Source organism: Marmota flaviventris, chromosome 3 (genome assembly GCF_047511675.1).
Source record: "Marmota flaviventris isolate mMarFla1 chromosome 3, mMarFla1.hap1, whole genome shotgun sequence".
NCBI lineage: Eukaryota > Metazoa > Chordata > Mammalia > Rodentia > Sciuridae > Marmota > Marmota flaviventris.
Window position 1 is genome coordinate 6,397,991 of NC_092500.1, and position 23,225 is coordinate 6,421,215.

Sequence of the window (23,225 nt, forward strand, 5' to 3'; positions counted from 1 at the left end):
GGCCCCCGAGCTCATGGCAGCCAGGACGGAGAGAAGTGGGGAGAGAGAAAGAGAGAGAAGAGGAAAGAAAAGGAAGGAAAGGGCCAGGAACAAGATACAGTCCCAAGGACACACCCCCTGTGACCTACGCCCCCCCCCCCATGCAACCGCCTGCCTACAGTTCCCACTCCCCCTCCACATTCAAAACATTTACCCATCAGATGAGTTAATCTGCGGATGAAGTTACAGACCTCATGATCCAATCGTTCACAAAAGCCCCACCCCTGCGTCGCGACCAAGTCTTCAACACAAGTGCTTTTGGGGGGTCTGGCTGAAAGATCCAGCCCACCCTCTCCACAGGTACTGGACCCCAACTTCCCTCCACCTGCTCGACCATCACTTCTGGAGATAGCTCCCTATACCCAGGTGCAGGCAGGATCAGACAGGAGGGAAGAGAAACAGGGACAGGGATTGTAACAACGTCCCCTGGAGAGCAAAAGTCCTGGAGCCTCACTCAGCCATTGCACAACTACTCAAACCCAGGGGGCAACTCTTGGGAGCGAGGCTCGGATTGATGATCAGACATGACACACACTCTTGGGCCCATCCCTTGCCAGGGCTGGAGGCAGCCAGAAGACAGAATTGCCGGGTCTGGGGACCAAGCCAGCTGGAGGGTGTGGGCAGTGAGGGGCCTCTGGTGACTCATGATCTTCATGGCACAGAGGTCACAGCAACTGTCCTGACCACAGGGCACCCCACTCAGACAAAATCCGCCTCCTGTTTCAGCCTCAGTGTCCACCATCGTCCACTTGTGTGCACCTGCTCTGCCTCCCTGAGTTCACGTGGGGACGTGGTCCTGGAGCACACACAGCTTGTCGACAGCCGACGTCGGCGTGGGGACAGGCACGGAATGGCGGTCACTTTCTATGAGAGGCTCAGATGTATCTAGGGGTGAAATCTCCTTTTGCCCTTTGCCTATTGCAATGATGCCAGAGACAGAACTTGTTATAGCTTCCACGGCGTTCACTTTACATACAGAAACAATTCTGAAGAGGCTCAACCGCATAAATGAGAAAAATGATGGGCAGTTAATATGATTTTTTTTCTAGTACCAGGGATTGAACCCAGGGGCACTTAACCATGGAGCCACATCCCCAGCCCTTTTTATATTTTATTTAGAGACAGGCTCTTGCTGAGTTGCTCAAGGCCTCCCTAAGTTCCTGAGGCTGGCTTTAAACTTGTGATCCTCCTGCCTTAGCCTCCTGAGCTGCTGGGATTACAGGCATGCACCACGAATTAATATGATCTTAGGACAGTCAGTAATGAAACCAAGGGAAAATCTAAATAAAACCACTAGCTTCACTTTAAGAGTCACTTATTTTGGAGGCTGTGCCAGCTAACGATGTACTATCAGGCTTGCACTAGCTTTGCTGTGTAGATGACACCTCTGAAATATGGGTCATGACGATGGTTGCCTAGGTTACTCTTTAGGGAGTTGATGCCTGCTATTATTGAAACCCCCAATCTTTTATCTGGGCCTGTACAGTTGTCCAGTGGGTGACTTTTTGACCTCAGAGGGTTTGATGTTCCACCCTCTAATGGAGCTATCACCTCTATTTTATGAACATGTGTCCTATGAAGAGCTATGAGATTGATTATGCAAATGCAGAACACTGATTTCTTCTTCTTCTTCACAGTGCAGGATATCAAACCCAGGGCATCGCACATACTAGGTATGCACTCTACCCCTGAGCCGCACCCCAGCCCTCCTTGCTTCTTTACCCCATAAATATCCTCAAACTTGATCCTTCAGGAGGCAAATTTGAGCCTTGGTCTCCCATCTCCACGTACTCAGCCACTTTGTGAATAAGCCTTTCTCTTTCCCAATGATAATCATTTCATTGATTGGCATACTGTGTGGCAGGCAGAACAGGCCTGGTTTGGGAATGGGGACAGAGTGACAACTTTAGTCTAAAAATACATATAACAATGTAAATGACCACACAAGGCAGACAAATGGATGGATTCCACCCTGGCTCTCATTTTGTAGCGTCGTTTGCTGGACTGGCACGTGTACCTTAACCTGAACGCACTTAAGTCTTGTTTATTAGGTGCCTCGGGGTGCTGAGTCTTTCAGGGAAGAGTGTGGTGGGAATTTGTCACAGCCTGTAAAAATGATGGAGAGAAAATCAAGTCAGTCCCTTCCAAATGTCACAAGAAACTCCAACATAACACCTGTTCACATTATTAATCCAGGTGTAATAAGGAAATGAAGACCTGATGATCCTGGGACATGAGGAGCCTCAGACAAGGCTCTGTGGCCTAGAAAGCACCCTAGCAAGGTGCTAAAGCCACATGCTAAGACCAAGCAGCTCTGTGCTACTCCAGGCAGGCAGTGGACTCCTAGGCAGCCAGGCCCCAGCCCTAAGGAGCCTAGAGTTCACTAGGGGGTGGTGCGCGTGGGCCAGACCCTCCGAGGGAACACGCAGGGTGACTTCAGATAAATGCCCAGTGGTACAGAGATGGCTGTGGAGAGGTGCTGCGACACTAAGGGTCAGGGCAGCCCTGGTGGAGCAGGGGCCATACGACCTGACCCCTGAACAAGGCTCAAGGGCTGGCCCGAGGCACCTGGGCCGCGGTGGGCAGTGGCCCGGCGGCGCAGCTGGGGGACCCGGGCGGAGCCAGCTCGCGCAGCTCCGTCCCGCTTGGCGCCATCTTGTCCCCAGCGTCGCGGGCCACCGGGCGGCCGGGGCGCGGCCCTCGCGGGCGGAAGCGGGCGGCGCCCTCCGCGACTGGCCCCGGCGGGCGGCCCCGCCCCCAGGTGACGCGACCGGGGCGGGGCGGGCCGGGCTGGGGCGGCGGCCGGCGGTCGGGGCGGCGGCGGAGCAGCGCAGCGCGGCGGCACCATGGGGGCCCAGCTGAGCACGGTAGGCGGCGGGGCGCGCGGCCGGCGGATGCCGGGCCGGGGCCACCGCGGCTCCTGCCCCGCGGCCGTGAGAGCGGGTGCGTGACGCGCGCAGCGCCGAGGCCGGGGCGAGGCTGCGACGGGCGCGTGCCGCGCTGGAGTGCGCGGATGGGTGTGTGCGGCGGGCGGCGGCGGGCGGGGGCGGGCGCGTGGGCGCGGGAGGGTGGGCGCGGGGCGGGCGCGCGCAGAGGGCGCGGAGCGGGGTTTGGGAGGGTGGGCGCGCGGGCGCGGGGGCGCGGGGCGTGCGGGGCGGGGGGCGCGTGCGGCGCCGCGTCGCTGGGTGGGACCGCTTGGCTGGTCTGATTGGCGGGCTCCCGAGGCTCGGCTGTCCCTGCCCCACCAAGGCTGCGCGGCCACCCTACTTTGAGGTGGCGCCGTTAGCTCCATTTCGCAGATGAAGAAATGCCACCCAGACTTGGCCCGCGGCCCGCAGCACCGCGGGATCCTGGACCTGTGGGGCAGCATTGTCCACTCATGCTGTCACTCTGCTTAGCCCAGGCCCGCCCTCCCCCTCTCCCCTCCCCCTCTCCCCTCCCCCCAGGCCCTGTCCTCTCTGATTTCTTTCCCTGCTTTTCCCAGAGGGATCTTAAGTTCTAGTGCCCCTCCCACCTCTGCCTAAGTAGCTGGGGTGACAGGTGTGCACCCCTGGGCCAGTTCCCTCTCTCCAGTTTCTTAAAAACAACTGTGGAGGGAGTGGAGGCTGTGCCCGCTGTGGACAGAGCTGTGACTACAGAGGGCGGACACCGCCCCTAGGCACACCCCCTGGCCCCAGGGGTGGCTCACTGAGTGTGGGAAGGCGGCACTGGGAGCAGAGGCCACCTCCACCCCAGGCACCACCTGGTACAGGGCACCTTCCTCCCCACTGTGGGCTTTGAAGCTCCTGCTTGGGGATCTAGGCAGAAGCCTCTTGTGCTGGGCATTTGCTTATCAAAGTGAGCCTGCCCAGGACCCTGGGGGACACTCGGACCAAGGGCAGCCTCAGAGGTCTGAGGCCTCCCGCCCGTCCTTTCCCTGCTCTGCTTTCCAGGGGCTTCTCGCCTTCTGGCCCAGTTGCTGGATCCCCTGCTGCTCTAATCTTGTGCTGTGAGCAGACCCTGTGAGAAGCAGAGCCATGTCTAGGAGCGAGACATCTCACCAATCCCTGGCTTCATCTGTCCAAAGGGTGTCTGGGATTGACCCTGTACTGTAGGTTCTGGTGGGACCCCAGCTTGGGCCCTGACACCCACAGCACGCCCCGAGCCAGGCCCCCGGACCTGCCCATCCAAGGCATCCTGCATGCCCTGGCAGAGGCCGCTGGGCTGAGTGCATCAGGTCTTATCTGGGTGGTGCAGGCCCTGCGGGAGGCCTCCTCCACACTTTGGGGGACTTGGTCCAGGGGTTGACATTAGAGTCGGCCATCCATCTGGGGAGAACGTTGGCGGTTTGGCCTGCTGTCCTGGACTCCCTAGCTTCTAGCCCAGCCTGAGCGCTCAGCAGGTCCCCACAGGCCCACACCACAGGTAGGAGGTACAGGGTGTTCCCACTGCCCCTGGAAGCTCTGTGCCTTGTGGCCCAGCACCCCCAGCCCACGGAAGCATGGCCCTGTTCTCCCACATGGAGAGCAGCTGAGCCATCCACCTGCCGCCTCCTGATTCCTTCACTCACACTCCTAGCCCAGCCCAGAGCCCCCCCTACAGGACTTCCTCTCCTCCCTCCCACTTCCTTCTGCTTAGAATAGGGCCGTGAGGAAGGTGGGCCCTCAGATCCTGGTGGGACAGCAGGCGGTCTGGTGGCGGACAGGTAAACAAGTTGCTATTTGGCTTGTCCGAGCCCCAGGCCAGGGAGCTGGCACTTGTGGGTGAGCTGGTTCTCTCCCCTCCCATCCCTGGCCTGGGTAGAGTGGGTCCCAGGGCCCAGTGAGGAATTGCAGGGGTGGGCAGCTGGGCAGGGCACCTGCCTGGGAGCAGCCTGTTGACCATGGTGAGGGAGCTAGGGACGGTCTCAGGGCTCCCTGGGGATGTCCTGGGTGCAAGGAGAGGCAGGCGGTGGGTTTCCTGATGGGGCAGAGCTGGGAGGCAGCTGCCCTGAGGTCCTCCAGGTGGCTGAATGGGTGGGGTGGGGTGTGCGTGCCCCCTGCACAGCTGAGGAGGACCTGGGGAGGGCCGTGGCATCTCTCCGGTTTGTTGCTGGTTTGCTGGGGACCTGGATGGGGCCAAGCCTGTTTTACTCCCATGGGCGGGAGCAGAGACCAAGGCCTCACCCTCCAGTCTCCTGGCCACAGTGACCTCTGCCCCTTTGGCTCGTGCTCCTGGGGTGGGGGGGTCTGCCCACAGCTGCCAGATAGGAATTTTTACACATCAGAAGTTCACCTCTGCCAGGTGCAGTGGCGCACGCCTGTAATCCCAGAGACTTGGGAGGCCGAGGCAGGAAGATTGGGAGTTCAAAGCCAGCCTCAGCAACTTCGTGAGACCCTGTCTCTAGATAAAAATCTAAAAAAGGGCTGGGGAGTGGCTCAGTGGTTAAGCGCCCCTGAGTTCAATCCCTGGTGCCCCCCGCAAAAAAGTCCACTGCTTTGCTTCCAGTGGCCATAAGTGTCCCTGGGCTTAGGTCATTGTCGTCACCTGAAATGGGAGGGAGCGGTGGTAGCAACTCCCTGGTGGACGGCAGCCTGGGGTTGTGTGAGGCCGTGGGGCAGAGCGCTGGTTGGCTGTGCGCTGACCGGGGCGCCCCTGTGAGCCTGCTCCTCGGCGCCCTGTGCACTCTCAGGGCCGAGGCAGGCGAAGGAGCAGCCACCCCAGGCCGCTTGGAGGAGGGCATGAGACAAACAGGATGGGCTGGGCTCTTGTCCTGGTTCTGGAAACTTCCAGATAAAAAGGGAGGGGGGGGGGTGCTGTTGTCTCTTCAGTAATTAATTCCACAAATATTTGTTGAGTGCTTCCTGCACTGAGGACGGGGGCCAGTGGGGACAAGACACTCCAGGGTTACCTGGGAACACGCGGGAGCTGGCTCAGCAGCTGAGCCCTGGGCTGGTCCCGGGTGGGTGTGAGCACTGGCCAGAGTCCAGGGCCCTGACACAGGCCAGCGCTCGTGGGCTCAGGCAAGAGCGAGGTGGGGTGAGTCACAGAACGTTGGGAACCAAGGCCCAGGCCCCCCCCAGGGCCCTTATTTGTCAGACGGGAAGAGAGGTGTCCCTGCCTCCTGCCACTGAGGGAGGCAGAATGTGTCCCCAGGGCAGGGGGCTGTGCCCTTACACTTGACTGTGCACTTAAACGGCAGTGCTGGGGGAAATTAAAACTCGGGGCTGCACCACACAGCCCCACTGGCTCATGTCATTCAAGTTCATGGCCAGGGCTCCCAACGGGTGACTTCCGCAAACCTGTCCTCACTCACCTGACCCTCCCCGATTCCCCCGGGGGATATGGCTTCTTGCTTGGCATGGCCCCGTCCTTCACAGGGGAATCATCAGAGTAGTCCTTGTCCCCATGGATTCCAGAGAGGGGCCGGGGCCGTCGTAGTCCAGTACGGGACCTGGGAAGACGTTCCCAAGGTCCTGAGCTGGACTTGAACCCGGGTCTCTCTGACCTAAGAGCCCATGCTGCCCACCAGAGCCGAGAGCCCCAGAATGGGCGAGCCGCCGCGGGGTGGCTGGCACACAGCGGGCACCTGTGAAGTGGGTGGTGGCGAGACTTGCTCCGTGGCCGTGGCACGGGTGGGTTATGGGCACCTTCGGCCCTTCCTTTTCGACCCATTGGTCACATGCCAGGGAACCCCCAGGGCGAGGCCTCAGCTGGGAGAGGCGTTTTGTTCTGAGCCCAACAAAGGGTCTGTGACTGCAGACGGGCAGCTCAGAGCTGCTGGGCGGTTTGGGGGCCAGGCCTGCTGTGGGTTCTGGGCACCTCTGCCCTCCCTCCCCCTGAGCGTCCACCCCACACTTACCAGGGTACAGACCCCTCTGTGACCTGGGCCCCGCCTGGTCTCACCTCACACGTCCTGTGGCAGGACAGCCCTGCTGGGGGCCTCACCCTCTTTCTAGATAGGACACAGAGGCCCAGCCCGAGTTGTTACAGGGCAGGGAGTCCCGGCGGGGCCTCCAGGAGAGGGGCAGTGGGCCTGGGCCCCGAGGAGTGAGAACGTGCTGCTGTGAGAGGCCTGTGCAGATCCCAAGGGAGCAGAGAGGCCCGAATGCAAGCCGGGGACTTGGATCTGAGCTTCCTGGCGTCCAGGGTGAAAAGGAGAACTGTAGGGTTATGATAAGAAGAGAACACACAGGGTCATTCGCTGAGAGAATGAAAGTGGGGAAAATGTACTAGGGAAGATACATGGACCAGTGGTGGGCTGGCTTTCTTGAGAGCATTTTATGTAAACATTGGTTCTCAATCTGTTTGAACCATCAGTATGCACCCGCCTTTCTTCTCCCCCTGCCCATCCTCCTCTTCCTCCTCCTCCTCCTCCTCCGACTCAATCCAGGGATCTCTGTCATATCACTGAGCTCTACCCCCAGCCTTTTTGTGTGGGGCAGAACAGGGTCTCAGTAAGTTGCCCAGGCTGGTCTGGATCTTGTGACCCTCCTGCCTCAGCCTCCCCAGTGCTGGGGTTACAGGCGTGTGCCACCGGGCCAGCACCCCTGACTTTTTTTTTCCCTCTGGCACTGGGGATTGAGCTCAGGGGCGCTTGGCCACCGAGTCACATCCCCAGCCCTATTTTGTAGTATTTTCTTTCTCTTTTAGGGACAGGGTCTCACTGAGTTGCTTGGCACCTCACTTTTGATGGCTTTGTATTCACGATCCTCTTGTCTCAGTCTACCAAGCCACTGGGATCACAGGCATGCGCCACTGCACCCGGTGACACTTTTTAGCTTTGAAATAATTTCACGGTTACAGTATAGCTGCAGGAATGTCGGGGTTTGCTTCATTTCCTCCCGCGTTACCTAGGATAAGACGTGTGTGTGTGTGTGTGTGTGTGTGTGTAGCCCCCCACCCGTGTGTGTAAGGTATTTGGCAGGAACTTGTTCCTCTGACCCCGAATCCTTCGGTGCACCTCTCCTAAGAGCTCGTGAACCCTCTGCTTAGCCGCAGACTGAAGCCCAGACCGGAGGCAGCTCTGAGCGCTGTCTGATGCGCGGTCCTCATTGCAGTCTCACAGCAGGCTCTGCCCTGTTCTTTGTAAATATTTCTTTCCTGGCCCAGGAGCTCAGCCGAAACCACCAAGTGCATTTAATCATTCTGTCTCCCTGGCCTCGGCCGTCCCCAGCGCAGCCCTGAGTCACCACAAACAGTAGCTCAAGGCCGCAGACGTTGGCTCCCACCATCTTGGAGGCCACAAGTCTGCAGTCAAGGAGTCGGTGGCCTTGCCTGCTGCCTGGCTGTGGCCGTCACTCCTGCCGGCACCTCTGGCTTCACACGAGCTTCTCTGTGTCTCCTGCTCTTCTCCCACGTGTCCCTTGTTGGGTGGATTCAGGGTCTAGGGCCACTTGACCTACGTCTGCAGAGACCCCATTTCCAAGTCAGGCGCAGCCTCAGGTTTGCACATTGTCTGGGGGGTGCCGTTCAACCCCTTGGAGCCTCCGCAGCTGGTCCACTTCTTTGGCCTTAGATTTTTTTTTTTTTTTTTTTTTGGTGGGGGGTACTGGGGACTGAACTCAGGGGCACTGGGTCACTGAGCCACACCCCCAGCCCTACTTTATATTTTTTTAGAGACAGGGTCTCACTGAGCTGCTTAGTGCCTTGCTTTTGCTGAGGCTGGCTTTGAACTCGGGATCCTCCTGCCTCAGCCTCCCAAGCTGCTGGGATTACAGGCGTGCGCCACCAGGCCTGGCTGGCCTTAGTCTTTCATGTCACCGACCATGGCCAAGCCGGGTGCGGTGGCGCACACCCGTGATCTCAGCTACTCGGAAGGCTAAGGCAGGAGGATCACAAGCTCAAGGCCAGCTTGGGCAATTCAGTGAGACCCTGTTTCAGAATAAAAAGGGCTGGGGACATAGCTGAGGGGTAGAGCACCCCTGGGCTCAGTCAGTCCTCAGTGCAGGTAGCGAGGGGGAGCCATGGCCAGTTCTTCTGGTGAACTCAGGTCCCTCAGTGTCCCTCTGGCTTGTCAGGCTTTTGGAGGAAGGCCACAGAGGCAGTGTGGGGTCCGTGCCTGGGGTTGGGGGTGCACGACGTGGTGGCCTCTCACTGTGGCGGCCTCTCACTGTGGCGCTTGCTGGTTGGGACGGTGCCTTCGGCTGTTCTCATTTTCTGCTGAGTCTCACCTGTGGTCCAGCTGGGTGTGGCTGCCCAGGACCCAACTTCCTGGTGGCCGAGTGGTGAGTGGAAGTGCCCAGGGGTTGATTAAGGGCCTCTGGAGCCTGGGGCAGGGGGCGGGTCTCTCTGTGGCTTATTTCTGGGCACACAGCCCCTGGGCATATGGCTTCTGAGCCCCATTTGACAGATAGAGAAATGGCTCCAGGAGTCTGATGAGCCGGGACAGCAGGGACGGTGGGAGGCCCGCTGGCCTCATAAGGGTGGCCTCCGCAGGTCAGTGTGCTCTCCGGCCCTGAGGTGGGAGGTTCCTGTTTTTCAAAAAGTCCAAGCCCCCTTTCAGGGTCTGGTGAGGCTGAGATGTGGGGGGCAAGTGGAAGCCTCTCGGGTCAGAGGAGGGTCAGCTCGGCCTCGCGGTTATGAGCGGTTTTGGAGGTGGGTGGCCTACGGTGTGCATCACAGCTCCTGCCAGCTGTGTGTTGGTGGGTGAGCCACTTCACCTCTCTGAGCTGTTCCCTAATCTGTAAAGTGTCCAGGACAGAACCTGCCTCAGGGCGGTCTCCTGTGCGTGGTCTTGTGCCTCAGCCTGGTGGTGGCATCGGGTGGCTGCTGGCCATGGTGACCTGAGTGTAGTCCAGGCCTGTGGAGGACTTGCAGATCACCTGGTCCTGTCTGGTTCAGAGAGGGGGAAGGGACTTGCCCGGGGATGCCCAGCTGGTCACCTGCACAGGTGTAGGTACGAGCATATGAGGTTCTTTTTTATTTTGGTACCAGGGATTGAACTCAGGGGCACTAGACACTGAGCCACACCCCCAGCCCTAGTTTGTATTTTATTTAGAGACGGGGTCTCACTGAGCTGCTTAGTGCCTCGCCATTGCTGAGGCTGGCTTTGAACTCCCAATCCTCCTATCTCAGCCTCCAGAGCCGCTGGGATGACAGCTGTGGGCCGTCGCGCCCTGCATGAGGTTGTTTTTGGGTAACCTGGTTTTCTTTTTGGCGCGGCCCTGGGGCATGGATGTCTGTTCATGATTAACCCAAAGCCACTTCATTCTGAATGACAGTCCAGTGTTTGTCACAGGGATGTTACACAAAGGACCTGCCCCTTTGATTGAGCAGGTACAGATGTCCTAGAGTCAGTCTCTGCCCTCCCACGCTGCCCTCTGGCGTGGCTGTTGGCTGGTGGCCGGCGGCAGGCTGTTGCTTCTTTGGGCTGAGCCCCACCTGGAGCTTCCTCCCTTACTCAGTCTACAAAGTGCAGATTCTAGCTAAGTAGGTGTAGACGAATCAATGATCACCCACTCCGATCCACCGAAGGACCCACCCACCGTCCACACCTAAGAGGCCTGCGGGGCTCCACTGCCCCTTTGAACCCAGTTTCTTAGGGCCGCCAGGTGGCTCCTGTCTCCTGCAGAGCCCACCACAGCAAGCCAACGGGGCTTGGGTCAGCTGAGTCACTTCTCGCAGGCGAGGGCCACAGCTCTCTGGGCCCTGGCCTTCTGCCTTGTGTGTAGCCCTCAGAGGGCACGGCTCCCAGCAAGTGCCCCGCAGACACAGTGCTTGGGGCTAATTTCATGCTGAGCTTCCCAGCAGCCAGAGTGAGAAAGGAAAATCTGTTCAGATGTGTCACTGTCTGAGTCCCTGTTCCAGGGGACGTGGAGCTTTTCCAGGGACTTTTTCTCCGGGTGCTGAGCTCAGGAGACTGAGGAGGGTGGGGACGGGTGTCATTTGTCCGGTTTTGTAGCTTCCCCCAGCAGGCAGCGGGGTGGATGGTGGAGCGCCTGCAGGTGGGTGGTGGGGTGGGCAGGGGTCTGGGGTGGGAACCGACTGGTGTCTGCCAGGCTCCTTCCTGCCCTGTGCTGACCTGGTGGGTCCACCCCTGTCCTTGCAGCTGGGCCACGCGGTGCTGTCCCCGGTCTGGTTCCTCTACAGCCTGCTCATGAAGCTGTTCCAGCGGTCCTCGCCTGCCATCACCCTCGAGAGCCCCGACATCAAGTACCCGCTGCGGCTCATCGACAAGGAGGTGGGTGCCAGGCGTTCCCTGGTGTCCTGGGCACCTACTCTGGTCCCTGTCAGTTCTCTGCCCATTTTATAGGTGCAGAGAGCAAGGTGACGTCTCTTGCCGAGGCCACCAGGAAGTGGTAGGGGGATTGAAACCAGGTCCCTGACCCCACTCAGCCCCTGGAAGGTCAAGATAGGCTTCTGTGATGTCCTGTCCCTTTAGCAAAGTCCATTGTCCTTACCCCAAGTGATGGCTCTCTGTCCACTGGGGACCTTGCCACATACGGACACCTGGTGCAAGAGAGCCAAGGGGACAGTCAGGACACTGGGTCTGGTCCCAGCTCTGACCGGTTCACCATGTTGCTCCCTGGCCTTGATGGATACTCCACTTAACTAGGGAGGACTTGGGCTTGGCCTCAGCTCCTCACGACTTGGGGTGCGCACCCCGTTTAGAAGATGAGGGAACAGGGCTCCCAGTCCCTTGGGATGGGGACCCGGAAGAGCCGTCCATTTTCTGCGTCTGCATGGATTCCCTGCGGGGTCTCTGCTCTGGCCCCGGCTTCCTGCCCCCTCTGATCTCCTCTCCTGGTCCTCTGAGCAGGACCGAAGGCCGCTCCGTCTGTCGCCTGGCCGCCTGGTCAGGGCTGTTTCCTGGCCTTGTTCGGTGCCTTAGGAAGGCGTGGCGGGAGGCCTGAGTCACGGGGCAGAAAAGGCTCTGCTCCAGGCCCGGCCTCCACCCACCCTGGTGTCCCGCAGGGTTGACCTGAGCCCCACTGGATCCCTGTGGCTAGAGCCTGCAGCTTCTGGGACCAAGTTCTTAGAAAAATTAAAAACCAGACAGAAGCAAAAAATTGCAAAATAAAAAATAAATCGCTCCTCTCACCCTTTCTGTATATTTTATATGCACGTGGACACATGCTCTTTTTTTTTTTTTAACCAAAATGAAGTGGTAGTTTTTTGTTTTTTTTTAAATATTTTTTTAGTTGTAGGTGGACACAGTACCTTTGTTTGTTTATTTGTATGTGGGGCCAGGGGATCGAACCCAGGGCCTCACACATGCTAGGCAAGCGCTCTGCCCCTGAGCCCCAGCCCCAGCCCGAAATCATAATATTTTGAAACCAGTTTTTAAAATTGTTGACGTTTTTGGATTCTAGGAGTACAAAAAGTCCTGACGCGCTCACTGTGAAAACTGTGAGGTTGCATGGTCCCTTGGCCCCAGCCCCATCCCGTCGCTGTGTCCCAGGCCCGGTGGGGGGGCACTGGCCCTGAAGCGGCCTGTAACATGGGCCATCTTCTGGGCATGACATTCACACGCATGCGACGTGCGCAGGACAGATAGGGGCACACGGGGTTCTTTGTGGATAACCTGGTTTTCTTTTTGGTGCGGCTCTGGGGCATGGATATCTGTTCATGATTAATCCAAAGCCGCTTCGTTTCTGAATGACAGTCCAGTGTTTGTCACAGGGATGTTACACAAAGGACCGGTCCCTTTGATTGAGCAGGTGGTAGAAGTCCTGCAGTCAGTCTCTGCCCTCCCACGCTGCCCTCTGGCTTGGCCGGTGGCTGGTGGCCTGCTGTTGCTTCTTTGGAGCCTGGAGGTTGTCCGGCCCCATAGTTCCCAGTGGCTTCTCTCATTTCTGTAATCCCAACAAAAAATGTCTGACCTTGACCACTCAGTAATCCTGGACTCCACTCCTGGGAGGCTTGAAGCTCCATTTGCCCTGAGGGCCGAGTCTGGGGTGGCAGCTTTGAGGTCTGGGCTCAGAGAGTGGGCAGAGAGGCCACCCGCAAGCCCATGCCAGCTGGCACCTGGGCCCTGTCCTCCCTGACATTTGCCTCTGCTCATGAACCACAGAGGTCACTGTCCTCTGAAGAGTCAGGAGTTCTCAGACCGGCCAGGATAGGCTTCTGTGATGTCCTGTCCCTTTAGCAAAGTCTGTTGTCCTATCCCCAAGTGACGGTTCTCTGTCCACTGGGGACCTTGCCACATACGGACACCTGGTGCAAGAGAGCCAAGGGGACAGTTAGGACACTGGGTCTGGTCCCAGCTCTGACCGGTTCACCATGTTGCTCCCTGGCCTTGATGGACACTCCACTTAACTAGGGAGGACTTGGGCTTGGTCTCAGCTCCTTCCTCAGCCGGCCTGGCTCTTAGCCACCTCGAGGGAGCCCAGCTGTCCCTGGGGCCCAGCGTGCAGAGCAGAGGCCTGGCTGTGGGCTCCTGGTGTGGCAGGCCCCGGATTCCTGGGAGTGGGGGCTGCCGGGCCACCGCCCTACACAGCCCCCTTGGCCCTGGCTGTGCCATCTCTCGAGGGCCACCACAGTGGCTACTAGAGCCCGTCTTGCAGCGGGACCTGGGCAGCTGGGTCACGTGTGGCCTGTGTCAGCTCTTCCCAGGCCCTGGCTCAGCTGGGGCTGGGTCCTCCTTCCCCTGGGGCACTTTTGGGCCACCTGATGTCCTCCCTTTGGAGCCCTGGGTTCATCCTTGCTCTGACCCCCTTGTTGTTGGGGCTGTGGCAGGGGAGGGGCCAGCAGGAGCAGAGGGCCCCTGGTGTGCGCGTCTCCTGTGTCAGCGTCACTTCTCAGAAGGACGCACAGGGACCCTGGGGAGGGGGGGCCTGGGGTGCGGCAGTGCCCCTGCCCCGGGTGCCATCAGTGGCTTTGGGCCTCTCTGCAGATCATCAACCACGACACCCGGCGCTTCCGCTTTGCCCTGCCGTCGCCCCAGCACATCCTGGGCCTCCCTATCGGTGAGTCCCACCCGACCCAGCCGCAGGGAGCTGCAGACCTGGGCGCTAGGTCAGGGAGGTGGGCACCTGGCCATTCCGGGGAGAGCAGAAGGGCTTCAAGAGGGAGGTGACAGCGTCCCAGGCCTTGGGGGATGAGTCTGTTAGAATGTGAGTGGAAGGTCCCTGGGGTCCTTGGTGGTGGCGCCAGCAGGGACAGAGGTAGGAAGCTGGGAATGCTGGGGGCCCCCTGGGGTGGTGGTGGGGGCTGTGGGAACCAAGACCAAGCTGGGGTTTGAATGCAGGCAGGTGCACGGCCCTGGTGGTCTGCCCAGAGCGACCCCTCCTGTCTTGTGCTGTGATCGTCCCTGCCCAGAGTGACCCCTCCTGTCTTGCAGGTCAGCACATTTACCTCTCCACTCGCATCAACGGAAACCTGGTCATTCGGCCTTACACACCTGTGTCCAGTGATGACGACAAGGGCTTCGTGGACCTGGTCATCAAGGTGAGGCCCCGAGGCGTGGCTTCAGGGGGCAGTATGGCATAGCCACACCCGAGTCCCCACAGTCTCTGAAGGCCCGGTGCTTCCTTGCCCCTGTTTCTGAATTAACAGCAAATTATAGTTTACCAGCAATAGCAAATGAGGGGTCTCGGCAGAGGTTGAGGCCAGGGGCCAGGATGGGCGTCTTGAAACAAGGACAGGCGATCTGCAGAAAGGAGCCAGGAAGGCTGACCAGCTGGAGTGGACACACACTCCTGAGGAGCGACGGCCAGGTGACGAGTGTGCTCATGAGAGGGCCTCTGTGGCCCACAGGTCCACTAGGGAGCCTGTGAGGAACCTGTGAATGTCCTTCAGGGAGCTGGGCCCAGGGGTTTCCTGGGGTCTGCCACGGGGAGGGAAGTGGATGCCCACCGTGGACAAGATGCAGCTGTCAGAAGCAGCAGACCAGTGTCGAGCACCTGGCAGGGATCTTAAATAACCCATGCCGCCTGGCACGGTCATGAGGCCTGGGAGGCTGACGCAGGAGGATGGCAAGTTCAAGGCCAGCGTCTGCGACTTAGTGAGGCCCTAAGCAACTTAGCAAGAGCCTGTCTCTAATGAAATACAGAAAAGGGCTGGGGGTGTGGCTCAGTGGCTAAGTGCCCTGGGTTCAATCCCTGGTACCCCCCAAAACAAAAACATGCACACTGAGTGGAAAGAGAGAAAACTGCCACCAGCAGCATGTCCCATTTATAAGATTAGAAACACAGCTCTCAACTGAGAGCACATCCAGCAGGTGAGAGCCCTGGATGTCGGCCGCGGGGGACTAGAGACTCCCCAGTCAAGATGCAGACGTCCCTGGCCTCCCTGCCCAGCGCCTCCAGGGACCCCTGTCACTGGGCCCCCCTTTCTTCCTGGTGCTGGAGGTGGAACCCAGGGCTTCGCATCTGCTAGGCAGGTGCTCTACCTGTGAGCCACGCCCAGCACGGTGCCCCTGGACGCCGGCCCAGCCCTGGCAGAGTGCCGCTGTCCCGTCTCCCCACGTCTCCCGGGGGCGTCTTAGTTCAGTTATCCCCGTTTCCACGGACCGTGGTCCCGAGGGCTCCGGAGGGGGCCGCTCCAAGGCCGATGGTTTTATGACTGGACCGATGGAGAGACCTGGGCCAGGAGGACTGAGGTCCCGGGGCTTTTGCTGTGCAGGCCAGCGGAGTCCCAGTGGGAGTTGGGACACTGCTCTCCCAGGGACATTAGGTGGAGGGCAGATTCCTGGGGCACAGAACGTGGGTGGTGAGCTTTGGTGTGGGAGGGTCCCTCCGGGAGAAGGCCACACGGGCCTCATGAGAACCCAGAGGAAGTGCACCCCCCCACCAAGGGGTGCAGGGACCAAGTTGAGGCAGGGACCAAGTTGTACGAGTGTCCCACAGGTTTACTTCAAGGACACCCACCCCAAGTTCCCCGATGGAGGGAAGATGTCGCAGTACTTGGAAAACATGCAGATTGGAGACACCATCGAGTTCCGGGGCCCCAACGGGCTGCTGGTCTACCAGGGCAAAGGTGATTCGCGTTGGCTCCCCGGGCTGCGTGGACCCAGAGAGGCATGTGCTGGGGGGACCCGAGTCTCTGGTGCAGACTGGTTGGGCAAGCCATCCTTAGCCTCCCTGGCTGTTTAGGGGATAGGTGGCCAGCACAGGGGTTGCTGGCCAGCTGCCCTGGGGGCCAGATCCATCCTGCAGACCTCCTGTCTGGGTGACTCAGTGCCCCCACACAAGCCAGCACAGGACCCTGGACAGCCTCCCCTGCACCAGCCTCTGCACTCTGCCTCCACGACTGCAGACTCCTCTTGGAATCCCCTCTGGCATTTTGGTGGGGCCCTGGGTCTCCACCTTCCTCTCTCACCCTAATTGTCCTGGGTTGTGCGGCGCTGCCCCCTCCCTGGACCCTTGCAGCCCAGTCCGCCCTGGCCCACTGAGCCGGCTCACCCCCCTTCTTCCCCCAGGGAAGTTCGCCATCCGCCCGGACAAGAAATCCAACCCTGTCATCAAGACGGTGAAGTCTGTGGGCATGATCGCAGGAGGGACAGGTACGGGGACCCCCACTGAGTTGCCATGGGCCGAGGTCCAGGTGTGGGAGGAGGCACAGGTACAAGCAGGTGCTGTTTTGCAGGCATCACCCCGATGCTGCAGGTGATCCGCGCCATCATGAAGGACCCGGATGACCACACTGTCTGCCACCTGCTCTTTGCCAACCAGGTCAGTGGACGTCACCCAAATGTGCAAGCTTGGCTTCCACCGCCAGGAGATGGGGCTGGACAGGCTGCCCAGGGTCCCACATGGCTCTGGATGGGGGGTGGCTGGCACGCGAGGGGTCTCTGAAGGCTCTGTGTAGCAGACGGGCGGAGGTGCACCCCACCTCCTGGGCCCCGCTGGAGGGAGCTGCCCCCTACAGCCTGGGAACATAGTCGACACCCACTCTCGGGGCAGCAGGGGCCTGTGCCTCCCACCTGAGGTCCTGAGAGCACTGGGGAACCAGAGCTGTGGGGTCCCACAAGGGCCAGGCCACAGTGTGGGCTGTTCCCTGTTAGCAAGGGGGCCACCCCACTGCAGTACTAGGTACATGCCGGTCCTCTTTCTGCCCTGTGTCCCTCAGTGCCTTGGTCGGTCCCCTTGCTGAAGGGTTCAGGCCCCGTGGATCATGCACCTGAAGGTCAAAGGCACCCTCCCTGGGTTGCCTGGCTCGGGGGTGTCCACCCTGCCCTTCACCCAGCACTATTTGCCCCTCTCCGGTTGGCAGTGCTGTGGGCCTTGTTTCTCAGAGTCCCATGAGGTCAGGGACACTGCACACTGACCTGAGGAGCCCTGTCTCTGAATGATCTGCTGACACTGGGCATTGGCCTGTGGTCAGGGGCTCAGTTAGAGGATCTCGAAGGGCATTCCCTGATCCCCCAGGGGAGTCCTGGAGGGCTTCTTGGAGGGGGTGATGCTGGACCGAACCCTGCAGGCCTGGGAGCTGCTTGGTGGGGCTGCTGCAGAGGGGCTGGGCCGGGTTGAGGGCGGGTGGTGTCCGCGTTCCTGATTGGGGTGTAGGCCCTGATCCCTGAGCTGCAAGGCTGGCCTGGAGGGCCGAGGGCAGCAAAGCCTCCATCTGAAGGGGACGGTTCCTGCGTGGTCTCGTAGCCCTGGGGGTCGTGGTGACGGGGTGGCCGTCCCTGAGCTGTTCCGAGTCCTGTTGAGTGTCCCCTGTGGTTCTGGCTTCTGTCTTGCCACTTGTCTTTGTAGTGTGCCTGGCCCCCTTGCCATTGAAAAGCTGCCCAGCTCCGTGTGTGCGCCACGACCCTCTTGGCGGCAGCTCGGGGCTCCCTAGGTGGGCGGTGGGGACAGGAGGCGTCCCTAGGGCTCTGGTGGGCTGTGCCCTCTGCCCTGCTGGAAGTCTGTCTAGTGTGGGAGTGGTGGCCGCCGCTGGCTGAGCGTCTCCAAGGGTGGTCCCTGTCCCCTTACCCACCATGTGGCCCTGTCCTTGCAGACGGAGAAGGACATCCTGCTGCGGCCCGAGCTGGAGGAACTGAGGAATGAGCATTCCGCCCGCTTCAAGCTCTGGTACACGGTGGACAAAGCCCCTGAAGGTGAGAGCGAGAGGCCCCAGGGGGTGGCTGCCCTGGCCCTTGGTGTGTCCCATTTGGTGTCCCAGTGACCCTGTGAGAGGGCAGTGGTGTGAGCCCCTCTTGGGAAGTGAGTGCCCCACGTTGCACAGCTGGGGACACCAGAGCTGGGGCTGGACCTGTTCCAGGTCTCGGCTCCAGGCCTGCAGCCAGGACGCTGCCCCTCTGGACGAAGGAGGCTGCTCTCTGGGGTGGTGCTGGGAGGCGGGGTGGCCGCGGCCGTACTCCACTGTCCTCCCACCACCAGCCTGGGAGCGGGCCTGGCTGACGTGACCACCTCCGTTCTGCCTGTCCAGGTGGGCAGGCTGTTGACCGTGTAGGAGGCGGTGAATGAGGGCCACCCCAAAACTTGCCCTTTGGGAACCAGGCTAGCTCCACTTTCCTGCTGTAGGTAAAAATGTGGGTACGAGAAACACCTTGCTCCGTTGCCAGAAAGAGTAGCAGCCGCAGCTTCCTGGGGGGCAGTGCCAGTGGTGCTGGCTCCAGGGTAGCCGGACCCGAGGGCACTGTGGTAACTGAGTGTCCGGCCCCTGCAGGGGTGACCTGTGGGGTGGCCTGGGCCCTGTGTGGCCAGGCCTTTCCAGGCCCTTCTTCTGCTCGCCTCTTTGAGCACCCCTCCTGGTCTGCGTCCACCTCCTGCGCTGGCTCTGCGTCCACCTCCTGCGCTGGCTCTGCTCCTGCTCTGAGCAGTGCGGCCGTTCCCCCAGACTCTTCCACAGCACGGGGCACACGGCGCCCGCTGCAGGGAGGCTCTGTCCACAGCAGCCGGCTCTGGGGCTGGCGCCCTCTGGGATGACCAAATTGGGTTCTAGGCCTTCCAGCCTGAGCCAGGCCTGGGCCTGGTGGATTCCGGGACTTGACAGCTGTGTCCTCAGGCCTCTGGCTGGACTGGTGTCAGCCCTTCCCAGCCAGGCCCCTCCCTGCCACACCCTCCGCCGGGTTGTTGATGAGCCCGCAGGGCCACTGGCCTGGGAGCTGGAGCTGCATTTTTTTCTCCAGTAACAAAAGGAACATTATCTTATGTATCTGTAGGGGGGCAGGGGGCTGCGGTGGGCCATGGGGGTGCCTCTGGTGGCCCCTCTTGCTTCAGTGACTAATGGTGCCCCAAGGGTAGGTCCAACTTTAGCCCCCAAAGGAAAGTCCCCAGCCAGGCAGGGCCAGTGCTGACCCCTGCTGGTGGCATATGGCAATGTGGGCCACCTCCTGGGGAGTTAGGGTCATCTGTTCCCTCCCGCCTGACCCACAGTCCAACAGGAGCTGAAGAAGTGGGACCGGCGGCCCCCTGCGGTTTCCCCAGGAACCCCCTTCAGCACGTGTGTAAAGAAAAGGACACCAAGTCCCCCTCCTGCCGGGGACGCGTGTCTTCAGCCCACACATTTCACGTCTGGCGCACGCGCTTCTCCCAGGCGGCCTTTTACAAAGTCCTTGCGAGTCTGTGCCCAGCTGCGAAGACGTTCTCTGTGCCTCCGGTTCTAGGAGGGGGACAGGAAGCTCGGGGGTCACACGGGGAGTCACAGGGGTGCAGGTGCGAGGGGGTGGAAGAGAAGTGAGGGCCGGGAATGAGCTGGACCGACGGCCGAGGTGCCCACGAGCCGCACGGCCTGCGCCTCGCTCTGTCTCCCGGCAGCCAAGGGGAGGCTCGCGGGGTCCAGGAGAAGAAGACCCCTTGCTCGGGGCAATAGACTTCCCGGCCCAGGTCAGCATCTCGGTCCCTCCTGCCCCAGGAGCCCAGTGAGCGGGCTTGGGTGCCGCGGGGGGCGCGGTCCCTCTGGGCAGGTGCCTCCCGTCATCCCGCGCCCCTCACCCCAGGCACCCGCTGCACCGTGTTGCCCTGGCCTTTGAGAAGGTTCTTTCGGGGGCAAAGAACAAACCTGGGTGCTCAGGGCGGGGGGACATGGGGCATGAAGCCACTGTCCCAGCCAGTGCTCCACTGGGCCACGTCGATAGGAGCACCAAAGGCAGGTGCTGGTGACCCAGCGTCCCTCTGTCTGTTCTGCCACTTCCTTATGCCACCCCGCGGACGTGTAGCCCTGCTCCCTGCTGCCGCGCTCTCTGGCCGTCCCTGTCCCCTTCCCAAGCCACGCGGGAAGAGCTGCCTGAGTGTCACCCCTCCAGCTGATCTGGGGGCTGGCGGGGGTCAGGCTCCCACCAAGGCTCCTCAGGAGCGAAAGCACGAGGCAGGCGCTGGGCGTCAGCTGGCCTGCCCCTGCACCTCCTGGGGCTGAGCTGCTTGGCACGGTCATGTGGGAAGGCCACAGCCGCAGGTGCCTTTTGGTCCCAACTGGTGTTTGTCCCACTGAAAAAAAATCTCAAAAAGTGGTGCATTTCAGACGAGGCCTGGGCTGGGGCGCAGCTTGGTGATCAGCACTTGCCCCGCGCTCCAGGCCTGGGGCGCCCTGCTTGCTGGGGAGCAGTGGGACAGGCGGGAGGGACTGAGAGTCCACACGTGGGGACGGAGGCACAGGGGCGTGTGGGGTGCCTGGCGGGCTGCAGCCAGGGTGGACGCCCGCCCCCTCTTCCTCCCCGCTGCCCCCACCTGGCCCCATCTCCCTCACAGCCCTGCCAGCCCATGGCCACACCCCTGCTGGCCACTGTGCGCGCAGGTTGGTGTCCACTTCTTCCCTGGGGGTCGACGAGCACCCGCCCCCTCCCCAGCATTGCCAGTTACTTAGAGGAATGAAAAGGCGCTCCAGACCCGGGGGACACGGGGGACACGGTGTGCCTGGGCGTCTGCGGGACAGAGATGGACTGTGATGGACAGCTGGGGCTGAGCTGCTGCAGGCCCGCGGCCCTGCTTCAGGGGACAAGTTCCACCGTGCCTCAGTCACTGGGCACCCACTGTGTGCCAGGCCCAGGACCCCCGGTGGACGAGACCCTGCTCCTAGGGGCCCATGTCCTGAGGGGGCGGAGTCAGGCCAGAACCTGTGGGAGGACGAGGACCACACCCTGACCTGCACAGGGCCGGGCACTGGCTCGGGGACCATGGGACCTGCAGCTTGTGTTTCGACTGTCCCTGCCTCCTGGCATGACCTCGAGCGGGTCCACATCTATAGGATGGGGCCAGCACGCCCTGCCCTGTCAGCCCACGGGTGGTTGTGGGGGCCACAGAGAGGCCAGATGGAGGCAAGAGGCTTTGCAAACTGTGAAGTGCAGCGCGGGGAGCGCTGAAGGGCTCCTGGCCCCTCGGGTGGCAGGGCCTAAAGCCACAGGTGTTAGGGCTGGGGTGGGGCCCGCTGGTCACCCTCTGCAGCCTGTGTTTGCTGGAAAGGAAGGGGGTGGGGGCACAGAGCCCGGGAGCCGGGTGGGGGGCAGCGAGCCGTCCGTGAGCCGCAGTCACCTGGTCTCTCGCCCACAGCCTGGGACTACAGCCAGGGCTTCGTGAACGAGGAGATGATCCGGGACCACCTGCCGCCCCCCGGGGAGGAGACGCTGGTGCTGATGTGTGGTCCCCCGCCCATGATCCAGTACGCCTGCCTGCCCAACCTGGAGCGCGTGGGCCACCCCAAGGAGCTCTGCTTCGCCTTCTGATGGCCGGGCGCTGGCCCCACGCGCGTCGCCAGGAACTCTCCACGTCCGTACTCGCCCCCCACCGCCATTCTTTCCCATCGGTTCCCCCACGTCCACCCCCAACGCACACTGGGGCCCCGGGTTCAGCCTGGCCTGCCCGTGCCCTGGTGGTCACCAGCTGAGCTGGCCCCTGAGGGGCTCTTTGGGAGCAAGGTTCTGTTTGAGGTGGGCCACTGCTGGCCATTTGGGATCAGCTTCCCGTCTGGCACTAGCTGGTTCTTACCGGAGATGCCACCCCTGGTCTACCCCTGGTCCCCCCACCCCCGGTCCCCCCACAGCAAGGCCACAGGCCGAGGCTGCCTGCCTGCGCCCCACCCAGCCCTCCTGGCACCCCAGTTGACAAATGGAAAGGGCAACCCAGAGCTGCAGGTGACCCAGAATGTCCCAGCCGGGGCCCTGGGACATGGCCCCCATGCAGCAGAGTCAGGTCACACCTAAAGGCCCTGGGAGGGCGTGGCAGGGGTGAGAAGCTGCGCCCCACCCCGGGCCCCAGCAGGCTCCCCCCCATACCCCGCTGTCCCAGGAGGTGGCCCCCAGGCCTGGCGGGGAGGGCTCGGCAGGTAGCAGTGACCCCGCAGGGGACCTGGCATTTCTCTGTCCCTCTGTCCCGGCCTCCGCCCGCCTGCCTGGTCCCGCTGAGATCTGAGCGGTACCTCCTGTCCCAGCTGCCGTGACGGTGCCTTCCGCCGGTGGCTGTGCCGGCCTCCCGCTGTCCGCTGTCCCAGCTGAGAGCTGAAGTAAAACTGCTGATGCCGACGACTCTGGCCGCAGCCGGGTCTCTTTCTGCCGCGGATAGAGCTAGCTGGGGGCAGTTAGGAAAGAGCCGCGGCCGCCAGAGGCCACGGCTGACTGGGCACCTGTCCACCAGCGGCTTCCCTCAGTGTCCCCCAGCTTTCCCCCATCGGGCCCTTGACGGAAGCCCAGGTGATCATGACGCACTTGCTGGGCGGTCAGCTGGCCTCCAGCTGACCGTCTGGAAGTGATGGCGGCCCCCCACCCTCCTCACCAGCACCCACCACTGAGCTCTCCTGCTCTGGCTCTGGGAAGCAAGGTCCAGCCAGGGTGTGGCCCCCGGGGCTCAGCCTTGTCCCTCCCTGGCTGGTGGAAAGGCCCCCAGGCCTGTCTCAGGACCCCCCTGGGCCTCCAGTGGGACGTTCACCTTCTGGCGACAGCCTGAGGAAGGGGGCGGGGTCACTACCTTCCTGTCCCCTGGTGAGGCCAGCTCTGGCCTGAACAGTTCTAGGCTGGAGACTGGTCAGAAGCACAAAGCCCTGTGCCTGGTTCCCAGGGCCAGGGCGGCCACACACCCTCACTCCTTCGCACCTGGGTCCACGTGTGGGGCCCGACTTGGTCCCCTTCCTGTTACTGCTCCCAGGTCCTGGCACTCACTGGGAAGGACACTGCACACCACAGGACGTACCATTTGCAGGGTGGTGACTTCAAGGCAGCAGATAGGTCAAGGCCCAGGGGAGGAATGTTCTTAAAGCTGGGCTGCAGAAACCTCCCAGGAGATGCACATGAGCTCCAAGAAGGGAAGGAGCCAATTCCACTGGGGCAGGTGTTCCACTGAGTGGTAACAGCAGGTGCAAAGGTCCTGGGGCAGAGGAAGTGGTGAGGGCCAGAGAGGCTGGAGTGGAGT

At 61.3% G+C, this 23,225-nt stretch overlaps 1 protein-coding gene and 1 long non-coding RNA gene across 4 annotated transcripts; one reads left to right on the forward strand and one right to left on the reverse strand.

The window, feature by feature from the left end:
- Nucleotides 1-2,000: 2,000 nt before the first annotated feature.
- On the reverse strand, nucleotides 2,001-5,737 carry LOC114107212 (uncharacterized). Its single transcript, XR_003585301.2, has 2 exons — nucleotides 5,545-5,737; nucleotides 2,001-2,145 (listed from the first exon to the last, which is right to left on the reverse strand). It is a non-coding gene; the product is annotated as an uncharacterized lncRNA (long non-coding RNA).
- On the forward strand, nucleotides 2,823-22,345 carry Cyb5r3 (cytochrome b5 reductase 3). Of its 3 annotated transcripts, none has more exons than XM_071609421.1 (9): nucleotides 2,823-2,906; nucleotides 11,048-11,179; nucleotides 13,835-13,907; nucleotides 14,282-14,388; nucleotides 15,789-15,918; nucleotides 16,361-16,444; nucleotides 16,528-16,613; nucleotides 17,884-17,983; nucleotides 21,375-22,345. In XM_071609421.1, exons 1-9 carry the CDS (start codon nucleotides 2,886-2,888, stop codon nucleotides 21,545-21,547), a joined length of 906 nt encoding a protein of 301 aa, XP_071465522.1. In that variant the 5' UTR covers nucleotides 2,823-2,885; the 3' UTR covers nucleotides 21,548-22,345. The 3 variants fall into 3 exon arrangements, with proteins under 3 accessions (XP_071465522.1, XP_027810381.1, XP_071465523.1); XM_027954580.2 differs by lacking the exon at nucleotides 2,823-2,906 and adding an exon at nucleotides 4,339-4,443; XM_071609422.1 differs by lacking the exon at nucleotides 2,823-2,906 and adding an exon at nucleotides 4,700-4,723.
- The last annotated feature ends 880 nt before the right edge of the window (nucleotides 22,346-23,225 follow it).

Excerpts from the sequence above, each read along its gene's own strand:
- Cyb5r3 (XM_071609421.1), top strand. The coding sequence starts at position 2,886 with ATGGGGGCCCAGCTGAGCACG. Across the intron at positions 2,907-11,047 it reads TGGGGGCCCAGCTGAGCACG|CTGGGCCACGCGGTGCTGTC; the intron begins GTAGGCGGCGGG and ends CTGTCCTTGCAG. Across the intron at positions 16,614-17,883 it reads ACCTGCTCTTTGCCAACCAG|ACGGAGAAGGACATCCTGCT; the intron begins GTCAGTGGACGT and ends CTGTCCTTGCAG.